General features: G+C 48.4%; 9 protein-coding genes across 9 annotated transcripts; 6 read left to right on the forward strand and 3 right to left on the reverse strand.

The window, feature by feature from the left end:
* Window positions 1-288: 288 nt before the first annotated feature.
* On the forward strand, window positions 289-1,344 carry TRUGW13939_06546 (uncharacterized protein; the record flags this gene model as incomplete). Its single annotated transcript, XM_035489697.1, has 3 exons — window positions 289-316; window positions 382-891; window positions 947-1,344. The coding sequence occupies 3 exons, from the start codon at window positions 289-291 to the stop codon at window positions 1,342-1,344; spliced, it is 936 nt and encodes a 311-aa protein (XP_035345590.1).
* An 880-nt stretch (window positions 1,345-2,224) lies between these two features.
* Window positions 2,225-3,426, forward strand: TRUGW13939_06547 (uncharacterized protein; the record flags this gene model as incomplete). Its single annotated transcript, XM_035489698.1, has 2 exons — window positions 2,225-2,237; window positions 2,318-3,426. 2 exons carry the CDS (start codon window positions 2,225-2,227, stop codon window positions 3,424-3,426), a joined length of 1,122 nt encoding a protein of 373 aa, XP_035345591.1.
* A 132-nt stretch (window positions 3,427-3,558) lies between these two features.
* On the reverse strand, window positions 3,559-5,114 carry TRUGW13939_06548 (uncharacterized protein; the record flags this gene model as incomplete). Its single annotated transcript, XM_035489699.1, has 3 exons — window positions 3,559-4,023; window positions 4,077-4,428; window positions 4,489-5,114. The coding sequence occupies 3 exons, from the start codon at window positions 5,112-5,114 to the stop codon at window positions 3,559-3,561; spliced, it is 1,443 nt and encodes a 480-aa protein (XP_035345592.1).
* Window positions 5,115-5,339: 225 nt separating this feature from the next.
* On the forward strand, window positions 5,340-7,277 carry TRUGW13939_06549 (uncharacterized protein; the record flags this gene model as incomplete). Its single annotated transcript, XM_035489700.1, has 1 exon — window positions 5,340-7,277. The coding sequence occupies one exon, from the start codon at window positions 5,340-5,342 to the stop codon at window positions 7,275-7,277; it is 1,938 nt and encodes a 645-aa protein (XP_035345593.1).
* Window positions 7,278-8,901: 1,624 nt separating this feature from the next.
* On the forward strand, window positions 8,902-12,701 carry TRUGW13939_06550 (uncharacterized protein; the record flags this gene model as incomplete). The annotated part of the gene is made up of 3 exons (XM_035489701.1): window positions 8,902-12,378; window positions 12,441-12,511; window positions 12,569-12,701. The coding sequence occupies 3 exons, from the start codon at window positions 8,902-8,904 to the stop codon at window positions 12,699-12,701; spliced, it is 3,681 nt and encodes a 1,226-aa protein (XP_035345594.1).
* A 375-nt stretch (window positions 12,702-13,076) lies between these two features.
* TRUGW13939_06551 (uncharacterized protein) lies at window positions 13,077-14,222 on the reverse strand (the record flags this gene model as incomplete). The annotated part of the gene is made up of 1 exon (XM_035489702.1): window positions 13,077-14,222. The coding sequence occupies one exon, from the start codon at window positions 14,220-14,222 to the stop codon at window positions 13,077-13,079; it is 1,146 nt and encodes a 381-aa protein (XP_035345595.1).
* Window positions 14,223-15,532: 1,310 nt separating this feature from the next.
* TRUGW13939_06552 (uncharacterized protein) lies at window positions 15,533-17,326 on the forward strand (the record flags this gene model as incomplete). Its single annotated transcript, XM_035489703.1, has 4 exons — window positions 15,533-15,760; window positions 15,874-16,488; window positions 16,566-16,946; window positions 17,024-17,326. 4 exons carry the CDS (start codon window positions 15,533-15,535, stop codon window positions 17,324-17,326), a joined length of 1,527 nt encoding a protein of 508 aa, XP_035345596.1.
* A 4,197-nt stretch (window positions 17,327-21,523) lies between these two features.
* TRUGW13939_06553 (uncharacterized protein) lies at window positions 21,524-22,638 on the forward strand (the record flags this gene model as incomplete). The annotated part of the gene is made up of 4 exons (XM_035489704.1): window positions 21,524-21,797; window positions 21,883-22,130; window positions 22,226-22,515; window positions 22,593-22,638. 4 exons carry the CDS (start codon window positions 21,524-21,526, stop codon window positions 22,636-22,638), a joined length of 858 nt encoding a protein of 285 aa, XP_035345597.1.
* A 278-nt stretch (window positions 22,639-22,916) lies between these two features.
* On the reverse strand, window positions 22,917-23,473 carry TRUGW13939_06554 (uncharacterized protein; the record flags this gene model as incomplete). The annotated part of the gene is made up of 4 exons (XM_035489705.1): window positions 22,917-22,980; window positions 23,040-23,142; window positions 23,198-23,303; window positions 23,384-23,473. The coding sequence occupies 4 exons, from the start codon at window positions 23,471-23,473 to the stop codon at window positions 22,917-22,919; spliced, it is 363 nt and encodes a 120-aa protein (XP_035345598.1).
* Window positions 23,474-24,077: the final 604 nt, after the last annotated feature.

Consider the following 24,077-nt stretch of genomic DNA (forward strand, 5'->3'; position numbering starts at 1 on the left):
GAGTAGTTTAAAATGCAAATTGCAAATAGCAAAGAGAGAAGGTTGAAGATATTGAAATGTTGAAGTAGTAGTTGTATGGGGCAGCGATAACGATAAGCACCCTTATCGCGGCCTTATCGCGATCGCGCCATCAGGTACGCCCCCGCCAATAACAGGCGACCCCTCCGTCACGCCCAATTTCTCCCATCAGCGTTTCTTCGCATGTCATTTTCTGTCTCGCGCTTCGTCTCGTCTCTTGCAAGGCCGCTGTACCGTACACTCGAGTCTCCGAAGCAGAGGGCGAGAAAAATGGCTGATCTACCCAGTGAATACAAGGGTAAGCTGATTTTTAATGACAGCGTCTGGCAGACGAATTACTAATTGACTGCGACTCGACAATAGACCACGTCCGTATCGCCGTCATCGGTGGCACCGGTCTCCAAGACCTCCCAGGCTTCACAAAGGTTGCATCTCTCGAAATTGAAACACCCTGGGGAAAGCCTTCCTCGCCGGTTACGATCCTCCACCACCAGTGCAGCGTCTCCGGCAAAGATGTCCCCGTCGCCTTCCTCAGCCGGCACGGCACACACCACCAGATTGCGCCTCACGAGGTGCCGAACCGAGCCAATATTGCTGCTTTGAGAAGCATCGGTGTCCGGACGGTCATTGCCTTTTCGGCCGTGGGCAGTCTGCAGGAACCCATCAAGCCGCGAGACTTTGTCGTGCCAGATCAGATCATTGACCGGACAAAGGGCATTCGGCCGTTTACCTTCTTTGAGTCAGGCGTAGTGGCTCATGTTCCATTTGGCGACCCCTTTGATGAGAATGTGGCCAAGGTGGTGCGGGCATGCGGACACAGTCTGGAGGGCGATGGCGTTACACTGCATGACCGGGGGACCTTGATCTGCATGGGTATGTCTTGTTCATGATTTTCTCGAGGAACTTCTCCCACTAATTGTCCTCACAGAGGGCCCTCAATTCTCCACCCGTGCCGAGAGCAACATGTACCGCTCCTTCGGCGGCTCTGTCATCAACATGTCTGCGCTCCCCGAAGCCAAACTAGCGCGCGAAGCCGAATTGGCGTACCAGATGATCTGCATGTCGACCGACTACGACTGCTGGCACGAGGCCACCGCGGATGTGACGGTGGAAATGGTCATGGGCAATATGAAGGCCAATGCGGTCAATGCCCGGCGGTTTGTGGGCGCGGTTCTCGATGCCTTGGCTCTTGATGCGCATGCGGACACGGTCAATGCGAAGCATTTGGCAGGTGGTGTCAAGTTTGGTGTTAGCACACCTCAGAGCGCATGGGGTGAGGATGCGAAGAAGAGGATGCAGTGGTTATTCCCGGGGTATTTTGACTAGTTGAGGTTGTCATTGAATCTAGAATATATATAGATCCATATATGCTGTAGGATTGTTATCAATTGTAGATAACTGGATAATATCATCAGCAACATTGAAAAGAGATAATATTGTACTCATAGTAGAATAATTATCTGCTGTGCACAACAGCTCAATGCGAGCCAGTCTTTCTCATATACTCGTATACAGTAACGTATTCCACTACCCCCGCGGGCCACCTGTAATCTCATATAAAAGGACCATTTTTTAGGATTTAGAATCTCAACAATTTATTAAGCGACCCTATATATTTATTAAATATTATATAAAATATATTATAAATAAACAATTTTTAAAAATTTAAAATTCTATGAAGCTATATTGAGAAAAATTACACCTGTATTAATAAAATACAAAAAATACACTATGTACAGCTGTAATTTTCCCAAAAATAATAATTGCTTAATAAAAATTAGTAATCTTATATAGTTTTATATACAGAATAACATATTTAATTTTTAAATGTATTATTTTAATAAAATGGTTATTTTTTCGACCACAAAAAATGGCCCTTTTATATGAGATTACAGGTGGCCCGGCTGGCTTGGGTGGCCCGCGGGGGTAGTGGAATACGTTAGTTAGACATTGATGCATAGTCTTGGAATTATTGACTGTGATTGGTCATATATTGGACTAACTCAAAACTGGACTAGCGTGTTAAATATCGGAGTTAGCGGAGCCGCGGCGGACATCGACTGACAGCTTACAGATTAACACTTCATGATTCACTCCATCTTCTCTCGTTGGTTTGCTTCTATATATATTTCCTCTGTGTATACACATGAATCATTTCATAACACTCTTTTAACAAGCAAACAAATCTACATTCCTCCCCAACACCATGCAGGGCTTTAGTGAGTTATCCCCTTCAATACGCATATCGCCATCCAAATGTGACACATTCCACTAACCATGATTCTTCCTATGCACACAGATATGGGACGTTATGTCCCTCCAGACCAAGAAGGCCTGACAACCGGCAACAAACTGGCCGGTAAACACGCCCTCGGCGCGCGCGCACGCCACCTACAAACTAAAGGAGCCCTGGTCGTTCGCTTTGAGATGCCCTTTGCAATATGGTGCACAACCTGCAAACCCCATGAGACCATTATCGGACAAGGGGTACGATTCAACGCCGAAAAGAAAAAAGTGGACAGTTACTATTCGACTCCCGTGTACAGCTTTCGCATGAAACATACGACGTGTGGAGGATGGATTGAGATTAGGACGGACCCGAAGAATACGGCGTATGTGGTGACAGAGGGGGCGAGGAAGAGGGATACAGGCGAGGATAAAGAAGAAGAGCCTGGGGAGTTTAAAATCGGGTTGAATGATCGGGCAAAGGAGGAAAAGGATCCGTTTGCGAAGCTGGAAGGGAAAGTCGAGGATAAGCGACAGGCGGAGACGGCGACGATGCGGATTCAGGAATTGCAGAAACGCCAGCGTCGCGATTGGGAGGATCCATACGAGCAGTCGAGGAAGTTGCGCAAGACATTTCGCCACGAGCGGAGGCGGTTGGAGGGGGTGGGTGAAGTTAATGAGGCGCTCAAGGATAGGATGAGTCTAGGGATTGATTTGCTGGAGGAAACTGAGGAGGACCGTCTACGAGCGAGCTTTGTTGATTTTGGGCCTGCCGTGTCGGGCAATGGTACGACTTTGGTTACGAAAAGTCGGATTCGACCAATGTTTGGCGATGAAACTGTCCTCTCTCAAAAGGCTTCTAGCACAAATAAAAGCTCACTTGACCGCCGAAAGGAAAAGGGAAAGCCTAAATCGGAAGTGCTTGCAGCTGAACGAAAGGCTCTGTTGAGCAGCGAGTTGCGTGGTAATACTCGTGCTGTAGTGGACCCATTCCTGAACGAAGGCGCAAAGGCCTGGCAGCCACCCCAACTGAAGGCACGCGGGATTCGTGATAAGGTTATTGGAGCAACAGTCGAAGCTGGTGAAAAGGACGAAAACTTGAAAAACGAACCTGTGGCACAGGATCCGGCACATCTAAGTACGCCCACAGCTTTGGTGGAATATGGATCGGAATCGGAATGACGAAATGCTTTGTATATTAGTTATTATGTGATACCCCATACAGTTACATTGATTATTCTATTGCTATTAAAGATGCTATACCTTTGCTGTAATTTCATGATGAGGATTGGCTTGCTAGTTGAACTTGAACCATCATGAGGGTTTTGCCCACGGTGCTCTTGTCGGCTGCGATGTCGATGTGCCACTTTGCGTGTTAGACTGGGAAGGTTGAGCCCAGGGTGCTCGTGTAGGTGCCATGGGGCCTGGGGGGTTTCTTGAGGTATCTGGCAATGTCGTTCGAATGGGCATCTGAGTAGCTGAAGAGGTCGGGGCTGTTCTGGCTGTAGGATTCCGCGCTGTTGCCCATGGGGCTGCTGTAGGTCCAGAATCTGGTCGAGGACTGCCTGCCCATGGTACCCTAGTGGCTGCGGACTGAGTCGGCAATGAGGTTTGTACGGAGGGCGGATTTGATTGCCGTGGCCCTGCTGTCGCATGTGCTGTTGGTGCAGGGGCAACGGCACTGGGATCTCGATCCCAGCTCAGCAGAGATCCAAAGGGGAAGTGTTGCACCACGGGGAATTTGGAAAGAACCTCGGCATTATACATTTTGATCATACCCTTTTCATCACATTTCAATTAGATAAAACCTAAGACAAAGGAATAGAACTTACCTTGTTGATTTTCCCCCACCCAGCCTGGATTCCAGATATGTCATATAGCATCGGGCTGTGTTCCCAGAATGGCCCCTTTTTGACATCGTAAATGAAGCCTATGGCGGAAAAATAGAGATTTGTTTCCCTCTCCCGTTCAATAACAGGCACTTTAACCACACTGGAGGCAGATGGGGCATCTGGCAGAGAGCCTTCAACTGGAGTGTCATCAGCCTCGGAGATGGCTGGGGAATATTGTGCTGAGCCGAATATGTATGGTAGGAAAGAGTGATCGTCAAGACCCCATACACCATGAGAGCCGGCAGGCTCCAAAGTATATGTTTTTATTAGTTTTCGAACAAGCTCTAAATACCTGCCAATCAAGAGAAGAAATGGTTAGCATGAAGACACTGACGACGAGCAAGTGACGTACGGCTCTATCAGTCCAAGGACAATGCCCCTCTCCTCCGCACCTGGTCCGGCTTGGGGAAACCCACTAAGCTTCCAGACACAGGCTAAAAACGCCAAAAAGCTGAGTTCGTGCCCTGTACCGTAGTCTAGTCTCTGTGCACTGCCAAAACTTCCCAACAAGTATGATGTGAGCTCGGTCCTCGCTGTTGATGTAGAAGAATCCCCGGCATTGAGGATATCAGTGGAAATCGCCTCGTCTAATAGCCGTGGTGCTCGATCAGCGACAATCTCATACCACCTCCGGAAACTTATATTTCCAAACCGCCTGGGTCCCGTATCCGGTGGCGCCTCGTCAATGATACTTTCCAGCTTCGAAAGCAAGAGCTGAAGCCGACGCACTGGTTCAGAGAAATCAACTTCTTGAGACTGCAGTGGCCATGTCTGAGGCTGGCTGGTATCCGTCAGTCGAGGAAACATTGCTCTATTGAGTTGAAGCAGAAACGTCATGATATCCCGATAAGCTTTGGACGTCAAGAACGATTGGACATCTCCGCCCTCGTGTATTCTCTTGCTTGGCTCGGCGAAGACGTGGTTTGTTGTGGCGATGCGCTCAAGCATCGGAACCGTGTGAGGACTATCCGACGCCATGATTTGGGCTTTTCAGATTGCACAGAGAGAAAGAAGCTTCAGCGACGATGCACGAGAGCTCTTGGCGGGGGTGAGCAGTGAGCCATCTGGTGGGGCAGCCGCCAGCTGCACGCCCCGGCCGCCGCCGCTAAGCGTGACTAGCGCCTGCCGTCGTGACCCCGTCGCGCGTTCAGCTCTGTAGCTCCGGGAGCTGTTGTCTATATCATCAATGCCTATTCCAGCGGCATGGCCCCGTCTACACGTACGAGGCGCCACCGGACGGCAAAGGAGGACAGTACCTTGAAATCCGTGGCCTTCTTCAATACGTTGTCCTGGACAGGAGGCGAGGATGCCGATGAGAGGACAAAAGACCGAGAACGGCAGCATGCCGATTCCGCTTCACCCAACAGGAACTCGTTAGACAGTCTACGGCCTGGCAATTATTTTGAGGCTCCCGAGTCACCGGTCACAGAAACTCGACAATCGTCGCGTCACAATCTGGATTCGCCTTCCAAACAACTTGCAATGGAGGAAGAGTCGATTAGCGATGACATTGTCGTCGACGGATCAGAAGGGGAGGAAGAAGAAGAAGAAGAAGAAGATGATGATGATGATGAACAAGAACAAGAACAAGAAGAAAACGACGATTTCGCACTGAAAAAGGAACCTGTCGATGAAAATGAGGATGACGGCGAAGCAGATGATGGGGAAGAGGAGAACGAGGCCGACCAAGGCAGTTCTTCTAGTAGCGACAGCTCGATTTCCGAATCGGCAGGGAATGATCACCGCGGGACGCTCGCACCAGTAGTAGCGATGCCTCCCTTAAAATACTTGGAGAAGGACCTTTTAAGCGAATCGAGTGAAGCCGATTGCACACCTCAAGGCACGGATAATCCTGATGAGAAAGATGGTAGTAAATCTGACGACAACGAAGAAAACTTAGTCGAAGAATCTCAGAGGTCAGAGGAAAATGAGCCCCAGAGTGGCTCTGAATATAATGATTCTGAAAGTGATCAATCGGGCAGCGAACAGGAGGAAAGATTCGAGACGCCTCCCCAGCAACTGCGAAACAATCGCCCTGGTTCTGAAAATCAAAACGATACCCTAAGACGAGGTTCCCGGACTACAACTGTGGCATCACCTAAGAATCTCAAAAGAACACAAAGACTTAGCTTAAATGAGCGAGCTTCGAAGAGCCCACGGGTAGATGTTCGAACTAGCCATTCTGCCTCTGCCGACCCCTCTAATTCGCCTGTACAAGGGTATGTTGAGTGGGAGTATGATATGGAAGCCGAAAACCAACCTCAACACGATACCACAGTGGATGCTGATGACCAATTGTTCGAGGAAGCTACCCAGGTAATGGGCCTTGAACGAAGCTGGAAGCGCCTGGTGAGCGGATGTCACGAGCTCCGAACCAGAGACTCCCATATACGGCCAATTTTCCACGGAATTGAAAGCCTTCGAGGACACATTTTTAATATGCAGGAATTGTACAAGCAGATGCAAGAAGACCGACGTACTGGAGCAATCTCCGTCGATTTAAAGGACGATCTACAAAAACACGCGGATTTCGTGCGCGACAAGTCCATTGCGATTCTCACAAAGCTAGTGAAACGGGCCAATACTGCCAAGGAGGCTGATAATTGGGATATGAAAGATGAAGCCTCGACATTGGCTGAGGTAATCGTATTGGACGTGGTTCCTGAGCTTGGTGATCTGGCGAAAGAGTGTCTGAAGGCCTACTACTCCGAATCCACTCTCGTCGAGGGAGGTTTTGTTGCTGTACTTGAGATTTTTGACATGATGCGACTACTCGACGGCAAGATTTTCTCATTGAAAAGCTGTTACCGCATCAACATTCTCGATTATGGGCGGGACATTCGAGCAGCGCTTAGCAACCTCTGGAAGAGGTTAAACCAAGGCGAGTTTTACGCTAGACAGCAGAAACGCCGACAACCGGCTCCAAAACAGCGTCCGTGGACGGAAGACGAAGAAGCTGCCGTCATCGAGGGCCTGAAACTGTACGAAGGCGAGGAGCAACGCTTCCAGTACCTGGCGGAAGACTATGCCGCCGAGCTAGGTGGTCGAAGTGAAAACGAAATTCGGAAGAAAGCCAGAGAGCTGTACGATGACTACCTCCAGGCCAAAAATGTATCGTTGACATGGCTGCTGGAGGACTAAGTTGGCTGGACTAGGAGACTGGCGTTTGGTGTGATTTTGGCTTTATTTGATACCCTATAATAGCAGGCTTTTACAATGCTTCTACATATATAGCATGGTCGCGTTTGGCTATTTGGTTAAAATCTCAATGGCAGTGAATATTATAAATATCATAATATAGGATGATGTCAACGGTCTCATTCGGGCTAGTCAGGAACAGACTTTGGCCGGCTCCACCGTCGGCCAGGGTTAGAGAACAATAACACGCCCAAGGATAATAATAGACAAGAGGAATGATGACAACAATGGCAGCAGTTGACCAACTTGACCTATGCTGGGCCAGTTCGATCGTCACCGTCCACCGAGAGGGTGGTTATCACTGATGGGCAACGACCGCCCACAGCGATTGATCGACACGGCGCCAGCTGGCACGATGCCGTGGCTCCAGTTCTCCATTGCCAACAAGACTGTAGGTTACTGCCCTGGTACCAATAGCACAAAGTGCACTGCCCTGAAGTGGTAGGGAGGAACATATTATTGCACGTAGTCGATAGATGGAGTAAAGAAAAGAAACAGAGCGCAGAACAATAGATCGTTATTTCCACTAGCCCTGTTCAAGACTAGCGCGTGTCTCCTGCCTTCCTTCCTCGCCGCACGGCGAAGGGAACGACCACAGCGCATTGGTTCATAGTAGCTTGATATTGCATCAAAGAAACACCGTGCTCCTTGCGTATGCTGGCCATATCATATCATATCGTTTCATTTAATATTGCAGCAGCACTCGAAACGCCTGCAGCGCTGTTTCTTTTCTCGGTGTTGGCAAGGCAGCCGCCGATTGGACGCGACATAGAGTGGACAGCTCGCTCTCGCTGCCCCCCCTTCGCCCCCCTTTTCCTTAGCTGCGCTGGTGGTCCGGTCCGTGCGAGTATCGTCTCGACGAGAGAGAGGAAGGAAAAAGTTCGACAAAGAGCAATTCTCTCAGCCCACACCACTGACGTTCTCGACTCCAATTCCTTCGTCGCAAAAGCTCTGACCCCATTGTTGCTCCTCCCGGCATTGCTGGCCGAAGACTCGAGGCAAAAACACCCAACGACAACGCCGACAAGAAAGTTGCGCGACAATAGATACGTACGACTGTTGCTGGAAACAAGGCTACACCGCGGCGAACACGGTAAGTTGATCGAGATTTGATTTTGATTTGCTGCATACCTACCCACCCCTGCAGCGTGCACGCTCGGGCTCCAAAGAAAAGCTGCCTGAGCCAGGATGGAGACGCGCCTGGCGAGCTTCGTAGCGGCCACGAGGCACCGTTGCGTCAAGAGACTACTGTTGTACCACTCGGCAAGGAGACCGGGCTCACGCGGTCTTCCCCAAGCTCCTGCGCACCCTTGCTTGTGGTGCTGTACATTGGGCCTCGCGTTGTGCTGCCTATACGGTGACGTCCTCTCCTATATGACTCGGTGGTCTGGTTGCCCGTTATCTACATCTGCTCTGTCCAATTGCTTGCATTTAGCTATTTGACCTTCGTTTTGTGACTTGACCTACAAAGACATCAAGACTGACTTTGGGCGTGTATGTAGTTACTATTCCTCTCTTGTGAACACCCCCTCCCCCCAGTGACCTATAGCACCGACCGGCGGCAATCATGGATACTGTCGAAGAAGTAGCCCCAGCGGCCCCAGAGACCACGGAGCCTGTCTCTCCCGGACCCGTTGCCGAAGCTGTCGCAGAAGCTCCCGCGGAAACTACTACGGAAACTGTTGCGGAATCCAGTGGTGAAGCTCCAGAAGTAGAAGGCAATCCTCCCCCGGCAACTCCTGTGGATTCAGCTCTCCTCTCGGGTGAAGAGTCCAAGTCAGAGGCCATTACTAGTCCGGAAACTGGCAAGGAAAAGGCGTCCCCATCTAAGAAGCTAGCCGGCACGACAAGCACCGTGAAGCGTGCCCCATCAAGCGCGACATCTGCGAAGCGACCTGTTGGCTCGACAGCCACGAAACCTGGCGCGCGGACAAGTACCACCGGCGCCTTGAGTAAACCCCCGACACGACCAACCACAACGACAACAGGCACTACCCGCAGGCCGTTGAGTTCAAGCACCAGCACCACCCACCGGTCTCGGGCATCTATCAGCAGCTCGGCCGATGAGAAGTCCTCCAAAGTTGCCAGCTCCGGGGATGAGAAGAGAGGCATCTCCAGTGCCGCCAAGCGCATGTCTCTTGCTGGTACCCCCTCCAGTCGTGCCCCTACGACAAAAACCACATCCTCGACGGCCGACCGTCGCACCAGTGTGGTTGGATCTGCAGCAGATAGGAAACCGACAACTACCGCAACCCGCACTAGCACCACCACTCGACCAACCACCACTACGACTCGGGCTCCCACCACGACTGCTACCTCTCGAACCACCACCCGGCCAACCTCGACATCTACCACCAAGCCGACAGCCACCTCCACCGATGCGAAAAAGAGACTTAGTACTGTGACGGGTGCGCGACCAGCTCCTGATGCTGCCGACTTGGCCAAGGTCACAGAGCTGCAAGGAAAGCTGGCCGAAAGTGAGGCTACTATCGCAAGTTTGAAAGCCGAGCTAGAGACTTCTCAAGAGAAGATAGCAGCATTCACCCAGTCGGCCCAAGATGAATCATCAAAGGCTGACAGTGCAACGGAAGCAATTCACGCAGAGCATGCCGCCAAGATCGACCAGCTTTCTCTTGATCATGCTCAAGAAGTCCAAGCCCTCCAGGAAAAACTAAATGCCGCCGAGACCCAACACAAAGAATTCGAAGCGAAATCCCTGCAGGACCTTGAAGAGGCCAAGAAGTCTGCGCTTGCCCAAAATGATTCCCAGACAGCGGCAGCATTGGAAGAGATCAAAGTCTCGCACCAGGCCGAACTAGAGCGTGTTCAGAAGGAGCTAGAGGCAGAGAAGGCAACGGCTGCGGAGACTACCGCCCAAATCAGCCGCTTGACGGAGGAACTTGAATCTCAGAAGGCCGCGTTGGAGGAGGCATCCAAGGCCTCTCAGAACAAGGAAGCCAGTACTCTCGAGAAGCACAGTTCCGTTGTCGAGCAACTCGAGACGGAGCTCAAGGGACGCACCGAGGCTGTCGAAAATTTGGAGGGCAAGCTGAAGAAACTGACAGAGGCAAAGGACCAGGAAATTGCCGCAGAAAAGGAAGCTACCACAGAGAAGACAACTTCGCTGGAATCTAAGATCGCCGAACTCGAAAGTCAACTAAGCAGTGCCAAATCTACACAGCAAGATTCCGACAAGGCTAGCAAGGATCTGGCCGAAAAGGACAGTGAGATTGCTGAACAAGTTGAAGTTATCAAAGCTTTGAAAGCGGAAATCGACCAGCACAAGGGTGCCTCGGATTCTCTCAAGGCCGAGATCGAAGGATTACATGCCAAATCTAGCGAGGCTGAAGATCAGAGTCGAGACCTGAGCGTTTCCCACGAACGCGCTCTCGCGGAACTAAAGGCTGAACATGATTCAAATACAGCCACTCTTCATGCCAACCATACTCAAGCCCTTGTCGAGGCAAGCCAGACCGCAGAAACCACCAAGAAAGAGCTCCAGGACAAGCTTGATGCCGCCGAACTGTCTAATAAGCAGACTGAAGAGAAGCTCGCTGCTGCTGAATCGTCTAACAAGCACATTGAAGAAAAACTTGCTGCTACTGAACAAGCGTTAGCTGACGCAAAGCGTAACTTCGAGGAAAGTGCTGGATCAGCGACCGAAGCTGCAAAACAAGAAATCCAGTCTCTGCATGAAAAGGTCACATCTTTGGAGGACAAGCTTAATGCCGACGCTGAGAAGATCAAGACACTCGATGATGATGTGACTGCTAAGCGTGAACAGCTTGAGTTGCTGCAGCAAAAGCTACAAGATGAAGCGACTGCTGCTTCACGATCTGCCGAAGAAATCTCTGTTGTATCCGCAAAACTTACCGAAGACCATGCGCGTGCCATTGATGGTCTCAAAGCCGACCACTCCTCTGAGATCGAGAAGTTGACCGCTGCCCATGCCGAAGCCCTTCAGTCTGCCCAATCCAAACACGATGAGCTGCTTTCTTCCCGAGGTGACCTAGAGTCGACTCACGCCGAAACAATTCAAGCTCTTCAGGCTCAATTAACCGCAGCTCAAGAGGAAACCGCCTCAAAGTCTTCCGGTCTGGCTGAGTCCCACCAAGCAGAAATTGCCGCTTTGACCAAAGAGTTTGAGGACAAGCACTCCAAGTTGAAGGAAGAATGGGAAAACTCCCAGGCGTCGAAGGCTGCAGAGGCTGACTCTGATCACAGCAAAGTCATCGAGGAACTCCTCACTGCTCACGAGGCTAAGCTGACCACTTTGCGCGGTGACCTGGAAACATCACACCAGGAGAAATTGGACACTCTGCAAAAGTCTCACGATGAAGCCCTTGCCGAAGTTAACGACCAACTTTCCAAGGCCAATTCAGCAGCCGCAGATACCTCTGTCGTTGATGGACTGAAGCAACAAGTTGCCGACCTGGAAGCCAAGCTCGCTGCTGCCGAGGAAAACCTTGTTGCGGCAGGGCAGAAGTCTACCGCAGCCAGTGAAGAACTCGTTGGAAAACACGGCGAAGAGCTCAGCAAGTTGGAACAGGAGAAGAGCGTGGTGGAAGAAAAACATCGTGAAGTAGCTGCTCAACTGGAGGAAGCCCAGAAGTCATTGGCTGGGCACGGAGATACCAAGTCCCAGCTCGAGTCTGTTTCTCAGCAGCTTTCTACCATTCAAGAAGAGTTGACTGCCCTGAAATCCACACACGAACAGACTCTCAGCGATTTGGAATCTGCCAAGACCCATAAAACTGCGATGGAGGAACAGATCACCAAGGGGGAAAAGGAACTCAATGGGCAAATCGAAAAGAACATGTCGCTCCTGACCCAACTGACGGAAGTTGATTCTGCGATTTCAAACAATCGCAAACGAGTTCGCGAACTCGAAGCGGAGTTGACATCTCTGAAGGGAGGTCAGGGCGAAAAGGAACAATCGAGCGCCTTGATGGCAAGCAAATGGGCTATTGCCGATGATGAAGCCAACGAGAAGAGCGGCCCAGCTGCGGAAGGTGAGGAGCTTGGATCTTCCATTGAGGGAACGGTGGGGAGTCCCCGTTGATATACCTCTATTTCGTTATTTTGTTTCTAGACTAACGAGTGCAGATGGCGAGCATTCAGGAGCAGCTTAAGCAGATTCGCTTGGCTAGCGACGATTGGTACGATGAGCATCGGAGGTAAGAATGCGTTCTTTTTCTTTTTTTTGAGACTTGTATTTGCTAACAAGTTGGCAGAATCGTCGGTGAACTCGTCCAGGTGTCGCGCGGAGCAACCCCAGAGCCTTCCAAGACATCGGCAGACAAGTCTCCTACTGTATCAACCAGCGAGGAAGCAGAAAACTCACTAACCGAAGCGTCCGCCGAATGATCCCGTTTACTTCGATGGGATAGTCTTAAACCGTGCCTTTTCCGTTTCACCGTCTTATCCTGAGTGTTTTTGTCCTTGACTTTATTTAATTCGTCATTGATATAAGATCTAAAGCTGCTGTACATAAACAACCTGCCTGCTGCTGTTTGGATACCCCCTTTTTTCAATTTTCTTTTCTTTTTTTCTTTTGTTGTGATGTCGGGGTTTCCCATTATTAAATTACCCATATCTATTATTGTTGTATAATCTCTCTTCTCTGACGTCGTGATGTGTTGAGCAGTAAATAATATTTGCTTGTGTGTGATCCTTGTAAAGTTTCCATTGAAGAATCGTAGCCACCATGTATTCTCCCGCGACTGGGTGGGATCGATCTGATCAACCTTTTAAGATAGTTGTGGGTTTTTCAGATGCTATATACAAAGTGTAATTGGTGTAGGAATCTCGCTCGTGGATCGAAGCAATGACATTCGATTGGGTTATAAAGTAATAGTAAAAAGGGGAGGACACATTCTGTACGGTTAAGTGAAGCACTGAGAAGAAAACAAGCCAAAAAAACCGTGAATACATTGATAACCAGGCTAGGAAACTAGAGAATCTCCGAAATAGTGTGGCTAATAGGTTATAACCTGACCTGTGAGCATCTCTATCTCCACGCAATGTTCGCAGGGTCTGCTTGATGGGGGCTCTCATCTGGGAATGGGGACCAACTTCCAAAATAAGGTTGACTCTCTTGTAACCAGATTTGGTTTGACACAGTTTTTTAGTGGCTTCCGCGAACTGAACTGGAGAGACCAAGTTCTGAACCCAGTACGCCCTGTCGATTAATGTCTCTTTGATCTCATTTCCGGTCAAAGACGATACCATGATGACTGAAGAATCAGTAACTCCTGCTCTAATTCCTTCAAGAGAGTCAAAGTATTCTTTTTCAATCATCTTCATCTGGTGGGAATGGTAGGCCGCACCACCAGTGTTCAACTTGCGGTGGAAGATTTCGTCTGCATTCAATATCTCCATCAGTGACACAATAGCATCATCGTCGCCTGAGACTGTGACACTTGATGGACTGTTGTAGCAAGCAATCTCGAGACGTTTTGATGCATCCCCAAGCTCGCTAATCTTTGCATCAACAACCTCTGGAGCAGCCCCGACTGCCAGCATAGAACCTGGGCGGTCTACCACTCTCTTTCGGAGGTCGCTAGCGAGACGTCCTCTGTGGTAAGCCACAGTAATAGCGTCCTCGAAGGAAATTGCCTTGGCACAGTAGGCTGCGGCAATCTCACCACTGGAGTGGCCTGCAACGAGCGAAGGGAGAACACCCAGCTCAGCTAGTGTATCCACAAGAGCAAGCTGGATAGCAGTGGATAATGGCTGTGCAATTTCTGGCTCCTCCATACGGGAAGTCTGTATTGACTTAGTTAATTCAGTTCTCAGATCCCACGAACTGCCAATCTTAGTGAGAAGTTGGCCTGCGCGATCAATAGACTTTGTGAAGGTGGGCCAGACACCGAGCAACTCGACCATTTGCCCGAGCGCCACTAGTGTGGTTCCATGTGGTTCCTGGTTCGCCCATGACGCCAATGGTGTTGTGTCAAGTTGATATCAAAGATTGAAGGGGTGTTCTATATAGCAGACGGGTGTCGTTTATGAGCAAACTTAAAAATGAGTGAGTGAACAAGGAAGTCAGAAATATCCCACAAGGGATTCAGCTTCTTGACTTCTGGTGCGTGGAGGATCAAGCCAGCATCAGATCAGAAGGCGGAAGAGAAGAGAAGTAGGCAATGTCAGAGCCGGGCGGGCGTTCTGGTCTTGTTGGCGAAATGTTGGTCATTCAAAGTCATTTTGGCGAACTCGCCATTTACATTGCACCCTTTACACGTACCCACAACGCCTCATCCTTCTCATATTTGCCTAACGTTTACCATACTTCCCGATTCATGGTTATGGCTAGTCTAGTATTGGGGCTGAAGAAGGACAAATCTACAACAATAAGCAATAGGGCGCCGATGACTAGTGCATACTGTGATGCTAATGCTTGACCCCATAGATTCAATAGATTCATCTTGAGTCTTTTCTGGAAGCAATAGATTGCTATCATGGTATGGTAAGTCGTCACTGAATCCGTTAGTTTGGTGTAAGGGTCCCACCACTGTATTACCAAAACAGCCCACAGCTTTAGCTCTGATCGACCCACTCATGATTAATACAGATAAGGGAGAAAAAAAACGGTAAGCGCGCTACCATCTTCACGATTAACTGAGCTATGCCTTTGGCGGATCATCGCTCGCTGACCAATAAGTTACCTGTAGTTCAGCCCTCCCGCAGGCTCAGGAGTAAGCTTACTACTAGCTTGGAGCCAAAATCCGTGCCCAGTGCCCACCCTAACACGCGCATGACGTTTCCCGATCCACTATTATTTTGTACTGAGTGCCGCGATCCATACGAAGAACTAATCGATTCCTTCGACTAGTTCTAGGCCGCCAGGATTCGCTTTGCGAAACATGCGAGGACTAGCGTGGTATGTATTGTATGGGTAAATATGATATTTAAAGCCGAGTGGGTGATGGTAAATGCAGCGAAGTCTAGGCGGCATTCTGCAGGTGTAGATTCAGCTCGATTCAAGAATTTGGGTAGTCCCTACGAGTGAATATTTTGGCTACTGTCGGATCGCATGTTGTCGTCCTGGTAACTCGATGGGCTTGTTGGGTTGAGATCGGACGCTAGTCTCAGTCTCTCAGAGCCCTTGAGACCTTTTCCTGAGATGACTTGATCGTTTCTGTGTTTGTGGTGTACCTAATGCCGGCAGCATAGTTTTTGTCGGACGCGGTGCAATAATGGATAGATTGCTTGACGTACAGACCGACAAGATGATCGGTACGGTCTCGGTAGTCCTAGTCATCAGCATAATTTTCAACAAACTTTTCGAAAGGTTCTCATCTGAAGGGAAGTTCTGGAATGATCAGCCATGGACTGGTTTACGGCCAGAATGGCTTGCTGGAGCGAGGGCTTATTTTCGGTCCTTCGTCAGTGTTCGTGACATGTTGGATGACGGATATCATAAAGTAAGAATCCCACAAAGAGCACATGAAGAAAATGGATCTTGCATTTGGAAACAAATATCATTCGTGTAAAATTGGCTAATTTGTATTTGGCGACAACTAGTATTCGAAAAAAGAAGCAAGCCTTCGCTCTGCCCATGTTCGGAGGCAAGCCGTGGCTGGTGCTTCCACCCGGTGCTGCAAAGGAGTTCATCTCAAAATCTGACGCAGATCTGGATGCGGATTTGATTCATATTCAACAACTGCAGGTGAAATATACCCTTGGACCAAAGGGCATTCATATTATGAAACGCCCGCTTCAATTTGATGTGCTACGGCGCCAGGTGACACGAAAACTGCCTCTATTAACCAATTCTGTGTACGATGAGCTTGACCCAGGCTTCAAGCAGTATTGGGGAACAAATACAAAGGACTGGACCGAGGTGGAAGCATTTCCAACTTGCCTCAGGCTTGTCACTCGTGCCGCGAACAGAGTGTTTGCAGGATCGGAGATCTGCCGTGATGAGCGATTTCTGGAGCATTCAAAACTGTATACGCAGGGGTTGGTATTTGTCGCAATGGCACTGCGTCTTGTACCCAACTTTCTCAAACCGGTTATTGCTCCACTTCTCACACTGCGCAGCAACATGCATTTTCGCATCTGTCTCGAGATCTGTGGCCCAGTGATCGGCGATCGCATTCGAAATACCAAGGAAAAGCTCGAGAACCCATCTTATGGCTGGGAGCCACCGGTAAGATCTGGTTGATTTTCGTAGTTCCGTTTTTTTTACTTTTCGTCGATAGATGTTTGTTTCATAACATTCTCTAGATCGATGCCCTGCAATGGCTCGTGGAAGAGTGTATCAGGACAAAAGATCACACGGAACTGGAACCGGCACTCATCACGCGCAGTTTGCTCCTGTTGAATGCGGTGGCGATTCACACAACATCGATCAGTATTACCCATGCGATCTTGAACATCAACACTTTCGAGCACTCGGCGGAAACCATTGCTGGTCTGCGAGAGGAATGTGACCGAATCCTGAAAGAGAGCGGTGGGATATGGACGAAGTCGGCATTAAACGATTCTTTGCGTCTGGATTCAACAATTCGAGAATCAATGCGGTACGATGACCTAGAGCATTTGTCAGTCGGCCGTATGGTGGTAAACCCAGGCGGCGTCAGCACCCAGGTAGACGATGACAGATCGGTTCATGTCATGTACCCCCCGGGGTGAGCCTCTGCTTGCCCTCATACGGGGTCCATCGCGATCCGTTTTATTATCAGTCACCCCTTGAATTCCAACCCTCCGATCCACGGGAGGAGTTCCTCAAGCAACAGCAGCAAAAAGAAGCGCGGCCATCGAACAGCGAAGACTTAGCTCGGCATCAAACGGCGCTGGACTTGAAGACGACCTCTCTCGTCACCACCAGCGACGCCTTTCTAGCATTTGGGCACGGACGGCACGCCTGTCCCGGTCGCCTTTTCGCAGCGCAGGAGATGAAGCTGATGCTGGCAGAATTACGATATAGAGAAAATGGCGGAGAAGCCTGTTGGCTCAATGTTGATGTGCACCAATGTTCCGAGTGAAACGGCGATCAAAAGGCGTATGAACTGAGCGGGTGCGTCATTTGTTAGAATAGATGGAGCGTACTACAGCGGTCGCCCCTTGTTTCGGAAATATACAACTTGCCAGATATGCCACAAGCCCACAGCCAATACACACAACAATCGTAGGCAGATTGTGGGGGTGATGGTTAACTTGATGGTTACATTGATGGTGTTGGGTGTGTCAGCGCTATCCTTCGCGAGTAAACTACAGAAGTGGAAGGTGCGAAGGGGGAAGGCGCGCTTGTCAGGAACAACCTCGGCAACCCATCAATTCGACTTGCCAAATAACTACCTCATCAACATCCCTCTTTCTTTAATCGTTTCTCTGTAGACGCGGTTAGCGACTTGTGGTCCCCATTGCGACGCCGGTGAATGGATTGCAGTCGAGGTGGTATTTACTCCTCCCCGGGTTCCCCCGCCCCTGCTGGGTTAAGTTTGCTAATAGGACCATGTCAGTGATTCGTTTTAGATTCTCTGGCACACAAGGGCTGACCGCCACTGCCTCCATTGGTTGCAGTTCAGCCTGCAGACCAACCTGGGATGTGCATGCTATCCACTTGAAATCGCAATTCATCATTACTCACCAGAAAATTGCTGCAGCTGTACAGAGCCGTAGGGAAGGAAGCATTGTGTTGTGCGCCTGATCCCTAGACAGCGCCTATCGTGTCACAGCCTAATTCGGTAATAAAAATGACTTCATTGTTCCAACAACAAAAAACATTCACTAGCCTATCTGTGTTATTGTGTGATAGGCCGACTAACCTGCAGCATTAGGCTGGCTCTACGTCTCTTCTTGCATAAGTCCCATAATATCTACCAAACAAAGGTATTTGTATCCAATCCCTGCCAGTCGGCAGACTTGTGCCGCATACGCTCCGGTGTTATCCATGGTTGTATCCCCATCCTAGCTTGCATCATTGCGCACACTAGAAGGGCGTGTGACCAGATAATGTGCCTTTCACCCTTCCTATATGCTAGTCGAGTTTCATGGTTTGGCGTCTGCATCATCTTCTTTCTCAATGGACCTCTTCTCCAGGAGCATATCGACCCGTGGTATATGGGTGTGAATTTGATCACAGCCTGCCTTGTGCGGATCTCTTGGCCATGGCGGTATACGGGTGGTCCCTGTGTATAATGTCCGTTTAAAGAACATGACACGGGGACCGAAGAGCGAATGGTTTTTTCAGCTGCAAATATTCTCCCCTTCTGTCCGGTTTATCAACTGTATGGGAAGAACGAGAGCTCGAACTCCAGAATAGAGGCAAATGATTCACGTGCGTGAAAACTTTTCATGATTCTGGCAAGACAAGGACTTTTATTTCGACACGAAAGCAAGAATAAACCCCGAAAAAGACAGGAAAGCAGGATACTGTCCAAACGCCACGTTAACAGCGATTGGTCTTCTCGGTACTTACATGTGAGCAAGCCAAGAGACCCAATCGTAAAAGTGCACTGCAGGTAAAAATTCCTCCAATGAGGGAGACCAGATGTCGGCAGCTAGTTTGACCAGCCCTTAAGAACCCAGCCTGTCTCTTCTCTTCCTCACACCAAAGACATCCTAAGGTAGTCGACACGAACGACCTTTATTTTTTTGGGGAAACCTCTTTCTCCCAGGAACCTCCTTCTTCTTCCTCGAGGAATCCTTCATTTTCTAGGGATCCAAATGATTAACGCATCCGGGTCGAGGGGTTTTGCTCTTGGTGGTTCCATATCGGGTCAATGGGCCTAAAGACACTTGCAATCAGTTCACCGCAATGGGAACGAATCTGATCAAAGTTACTATTCTTTGTTGCCTTTTCCTATTCCAGGGATATCAGTCCTGAATTTAGATTCGCTGATATGGATCAAGAACAACAGGCCCCTATCGACCACAGCCTCATGAACAGCTCGCATCATCTGAGGACAAAGACCGGGCGCATATGACAAGCCTGCCACACCAGAAAGCGACGGAGGTTGGGAAATAAATTATGAAATACACCTTCATCACTCACCTTATTTTCCAAAAAAAAAAAAAAAAAAAAAAAAAAGTACGGTATGTACAGTCAACGCGTCGAGGTGGTTGTTTGTTATGGCACGTTCTGGATTGGCTTCCCCCAACTAACGTTAGTCGGTACAGTCACCAGCACCAAGAATGCAAAACGGTCCCAGGCGATTTGAAATGGCTAGGAAATTTCAACGGCTTTTCTTCTTACCTCGAGATTGTATTCCAAAGTTCGCCGACTGGATTTATGCCTTCAGATGTACTTTGGAGAAGTGAGAGCCGTCTGTGGGAAAGAAGCGACACGAATTCTTGGTATCGCCGAGCTCACATCAACCCGCAAAATTATTGTGCGCAGTGGCCTAGGTGGAAAATTACGCGAATACGTTTTGCTTCGCACTGACCATGGACATGTTATTCTTTCCTTGAATTGGGCTAAACCTACCTCCCCGGTCTTAGCTACATGAGCCGTTTTTCCTGCTGCATGCTCATAGGATTGCTGTGATTGATTCACCAAGGTTGAAAGAGTCAACTTGGTCTCCGCATAGCTACAAGGGTCTACCCTCCACGCTGTCGCGAGTTGCTCATTGCATTCGTTCCTTTTTCGAGAAGCACAGCAACGACAAAGTCCCTTGGCGTGCGAAGCTTTTGGGAAATACGAATATAGATGAGTTGAGTCTATGTGAGAACGCGATTATCTCACGTCGATTCAATCAATCAACTGGCCGCTACGCTCTAACGCGATCGAATGAATCAACATTACCCACAACGAGTGGTTCTTGTTTATCGCAAGACGAGGCAGAAAACGCGCCACCGGAGCTCCATTAAGGTAGATCGACATCTCGGTTTACCGCTAGAAACCGAACACAAAACACATCATACGGCGGCAGGTGGAGTCCGGCGGACTTGGGCTTTATTCACAATAACTTTGTCGCAATCTCGGAACTGCAGAGCACCACGGGTCATGGGTCATGGACGGAGAACACAAACAGGCTTGGTTTCTATTTCTAAGGTTTGTGCATCACCATCAAGCTACTAATAAGAGTTCAACCTAAAAGGCGACGTGCACACATTATCGAATGAGAAACCCTAGTAATAATAACTATAGTGGCATGTCTAGTTCTACTTTCGTCAGTGAACAAGGCTCCAGCCTGGAGGCCGAGGGTTCCGTCTGCTAATAGCGCATTCTATTTTAATGCTTGTATCAAACTAGTCACACCGCCATCTCCCAAGTCTTGCTTATAAGTGATAAACGCACGGACTGATAGACCATACATATATGCCTCGAGAATCAAAATATAACTTTTATTATTCTACAGCCATTTTTTCATCATTTTAAATTACCAGCTTGTATGAATTCAAGTTTGGATAGCATTTTTTTGAAAGTCTGAGTAGTATGGCAGTCTGGTTGCTAAAAGTCGTCTCTACATCGCCTCAGCCGAGAGGGTATATTGCACGAGTTAGCATGGAGAGAGCAGGGCTGGTTTAGAGGATGGGGCCATGTGAATAAAACTTCCCTCCACCCATTCATTGTGTTAGCGGCATTTCGCAATTCTAATAGATTACATCAAACAGGGTTGCCGTTGAAGCTGTCCAATTGACACCTTGGAAATGAAAAGGCTGTCAGTATACGTCGTCAAAAAAAAGTCCTCCAGGCTGGCATTGGAATTGACGGTGTAGATGGAGCCTGACATAGATGCCCAGTTTCTCGACATGACACCAACAAAAGAGGCAATATCTGGTTCACTACTGGCGCCAGGTCGTACGTTTTGCCCAGGGGGACGATGTGTTCGTTGTACAACCACCAGTTTGCCATGAATCGGTGAATCTTGCATTTCAATCGAGCAAGGATTACTGAGGGAAAGGGGCAGGGAGGTCCAGTGGTTCGTGCCAGGATCTTTTTTCGGCGTCTTTCGAAGAGTACAAGGAACCAACAGATAGCGGTTCCGGTACACCCTATCGTGACGTTAGGCGTCATGCATGCAATTTGGCTATCACATGTAGCCGCCGGGTATCGAGCTGAGATGTTGGCTGAGGCTCATTGATGCCAGTGCCAGCCTGATGTCGGGGTGCAAAAAAGACATATAAACGATGGAAGAAACCCGTCTGTTTGATCTAGAGATATTATCTTGATCGGCATTCAAACATCATCGTTTTCTTTTTTTTTTTCAAACTTCTACTCGATAACGTTGAAAGTCATGGCGACCACTCAGGGTATCATAACTATGATGGTCAATCAGCCCAATAATGCCCTATTCCGGAAGTATACCCGCCTAGGGGTTTCCCTAGTTAATCTGCGTCACGCGGAAATAGGTGAAACGGAAGATAGCTACCAAAAGGCAGTAGAAGAACTTATCGACTTTCGAAGAAATGAAAGTGCGTTGCGAGCAGAAGGAATTGTCTCCGATCCGGAGCACGAAAAGAAATTGCAGCAGCGAGTCACCGAGTTGGAGACGAAGCTTACCCACTATTGTAAGTTTACTGTTATCAATATATTCTCCATACAATTACAAGGCTTCTAGAACTTCTAGTGTCAAAGTATACTGACTCGGAATAGACCTACTCGTGACCCTCTTCGGCCATGTACAAGGCCTCCAGCGGCCCGGCAAAGTCGAACTAGCTAGCTTCAAAGAATCTCTCTGGTACCAGCAATCCTTTGATACCAAGGGAACTCCTTGGGAAAATGAACACGACCTTTTTCATGCATTTTCCAAGAAGTCGGACCAGTTAGACAGACTCCGTTCGTTTTTGATACGCAAAATTCATAACTGGAGAGAGAGTCCAAGATCTGGCGCCTTTATAGATGTCAGTTGATCTTTTTATTTTTTTTATTTTTATTTTCTATTTTCCACTTTTTCTATTGAACATAAACTAACAATTTTAAATGATCATCTTCACAGTGGCTCCCAAAACGTATAAGCCGCCGCCTAACAACGCTTCCCGAACCCGAATTGGGAAACACCACGGAAAAGGCCACACCGGTTGTTATCAATCCCGAAGCCCTTAGACGCTTTATCTTCTGGCTTGTGATCTTCCTTGCGCCATGTATTACTGTGCTACCCATGTTTGTGCTTTATGCAATTTCGTCGATCTGGGTACGAATTGTGGCGGTATGGGCCTTTTCCCAGGTTTTTGTGTGCATTCTGAGTAATGAGTCGGGCACGTCTTTTATCTTGTCGGCGAATGCTGCGTAAGTGAACCTTATAAATTTCATTGAGCTTATATATATTTCCGCACGTTCATACTAATGTCTTTCTACTGCAATAGATTCTGTGCCGTGCTTGCTGTCTTTGTGGGAAATGCGCCGTCTTGATTCAACTAAACCTAAGCTTTCCGCCAGGGTTTTACTTTAAAACAAGACCTTATGCATCTTTTGTACTTGTCATTGCAGATATTTATAGTTTTTTTTGACGTGCGATACTTTGTGATTTTATGTTAGACACTTAAGAAAAGACACTCAACGCGTTTCTATGTAAAATTGACACTGCTAATCAATATATCAATTGTACTGCTGTCTCGCAAACTGTCTATTTTCTTGGCTATCTATCAATACCTTCCAGATTTGGGCTGCATGGAATTCAAAATACCTGATCAAACAGCCAGAATCCTCTCGACAGTTGCAATCTCCGCCTCCATCGGCTGCACCTTGTCGGTTCTATATCGGATTTAACAATTAGCCATGCTTATCCTCTAGACACAGCAAATACTTATTACCTCGTCTGGATTCTCACATCAGTCTGAATCCGAGCAGTTCCCTGTTGGTGAACCAGCGAATGAGCCCAGCCAATGACCTGGTGGACCATATCCCATGGACCTTCTGTGTGTGTATTAGCTGATTTATTCTGTCAATGACCCATATATGGAAAAAATACCGAGGGTTGTCCCAGTAGTATGCATGGCAAACTTTAGCCCAGACTGCTGGCACAAGCGCTGTATCTCGGCAATCTGCTGCGCAAAGGACGTTGTTCCGCTTCCGATCTATATGCATTTAGCACGAGTATTTTATATAAAACTGGAAATTAAACAAGAAAAAAAAAAGAATATAGTATTTTTCTTACTGGAATCAGCGAAAAGTCAGCAATACATTGTGCCGGCGTAGTCAAAGTACTGATGTTCACGGGGACGGGGCTAACAGATCGAGGGTCCATGGCAACGGATGGCACTTTTTTATTGATTTGATTTAATAAAATATTTATGCGTGTGTAAATCTTTCAGACAGTGAGATATATATCCTATCTGAGAGAATTGAAGCTCATTGTGACGTTTGGCGGATGAGTCGGAGGAACAGAGTTAGGGTTTCAGCCAGGTACATAGTGCCAACTAGGTAATTGAGCACTTCCTTCAAATTTTCAAATGTTGAACTGGTAAAATTTTAGAAAAATAAAAATTTCAGTCGTCTTCATTTGTGGTCTATAAATGTATTCACACATAATCTACTAATGCTTCCTGCACCATGATAAGATCAATCAATTGGCATAAAGCCAGTCCCCCAAATTTGCACTGCAGATCTCCGATTTGCCGATCCACTAAAATCCCAAAAAGTCAAACTCAGTCAATTGGTCCCACCTGATAGAAATGGACGACTTATCGTGCGCCGAGATAATCAGTGGGGGGCTTCATACTTAGTTCATAGCATGGACGAAACCGGATCATGGCACCACGATGCCGTCAGGAGAAAGAAAAGTTTATACAAGGGGAAAAAATACCCAATTCTGAATTAGTTCTCTGGCCAGGGGTATTAATACCATATTC

The sequence above is a fragment of the Talaromyces rugulosus genome, chromosome III (genome assembly GCF_013368755.1).
Source record: "Talaromyces rugulosus chromosome III, complete sequence".
Lineage (NCBI taxonomy): Eukaryota > Fungi > Ascomycota > Eurotiomycetes > Eurotiales > Trichocomaceae > Talaromyces > Talaromyces rugulosus.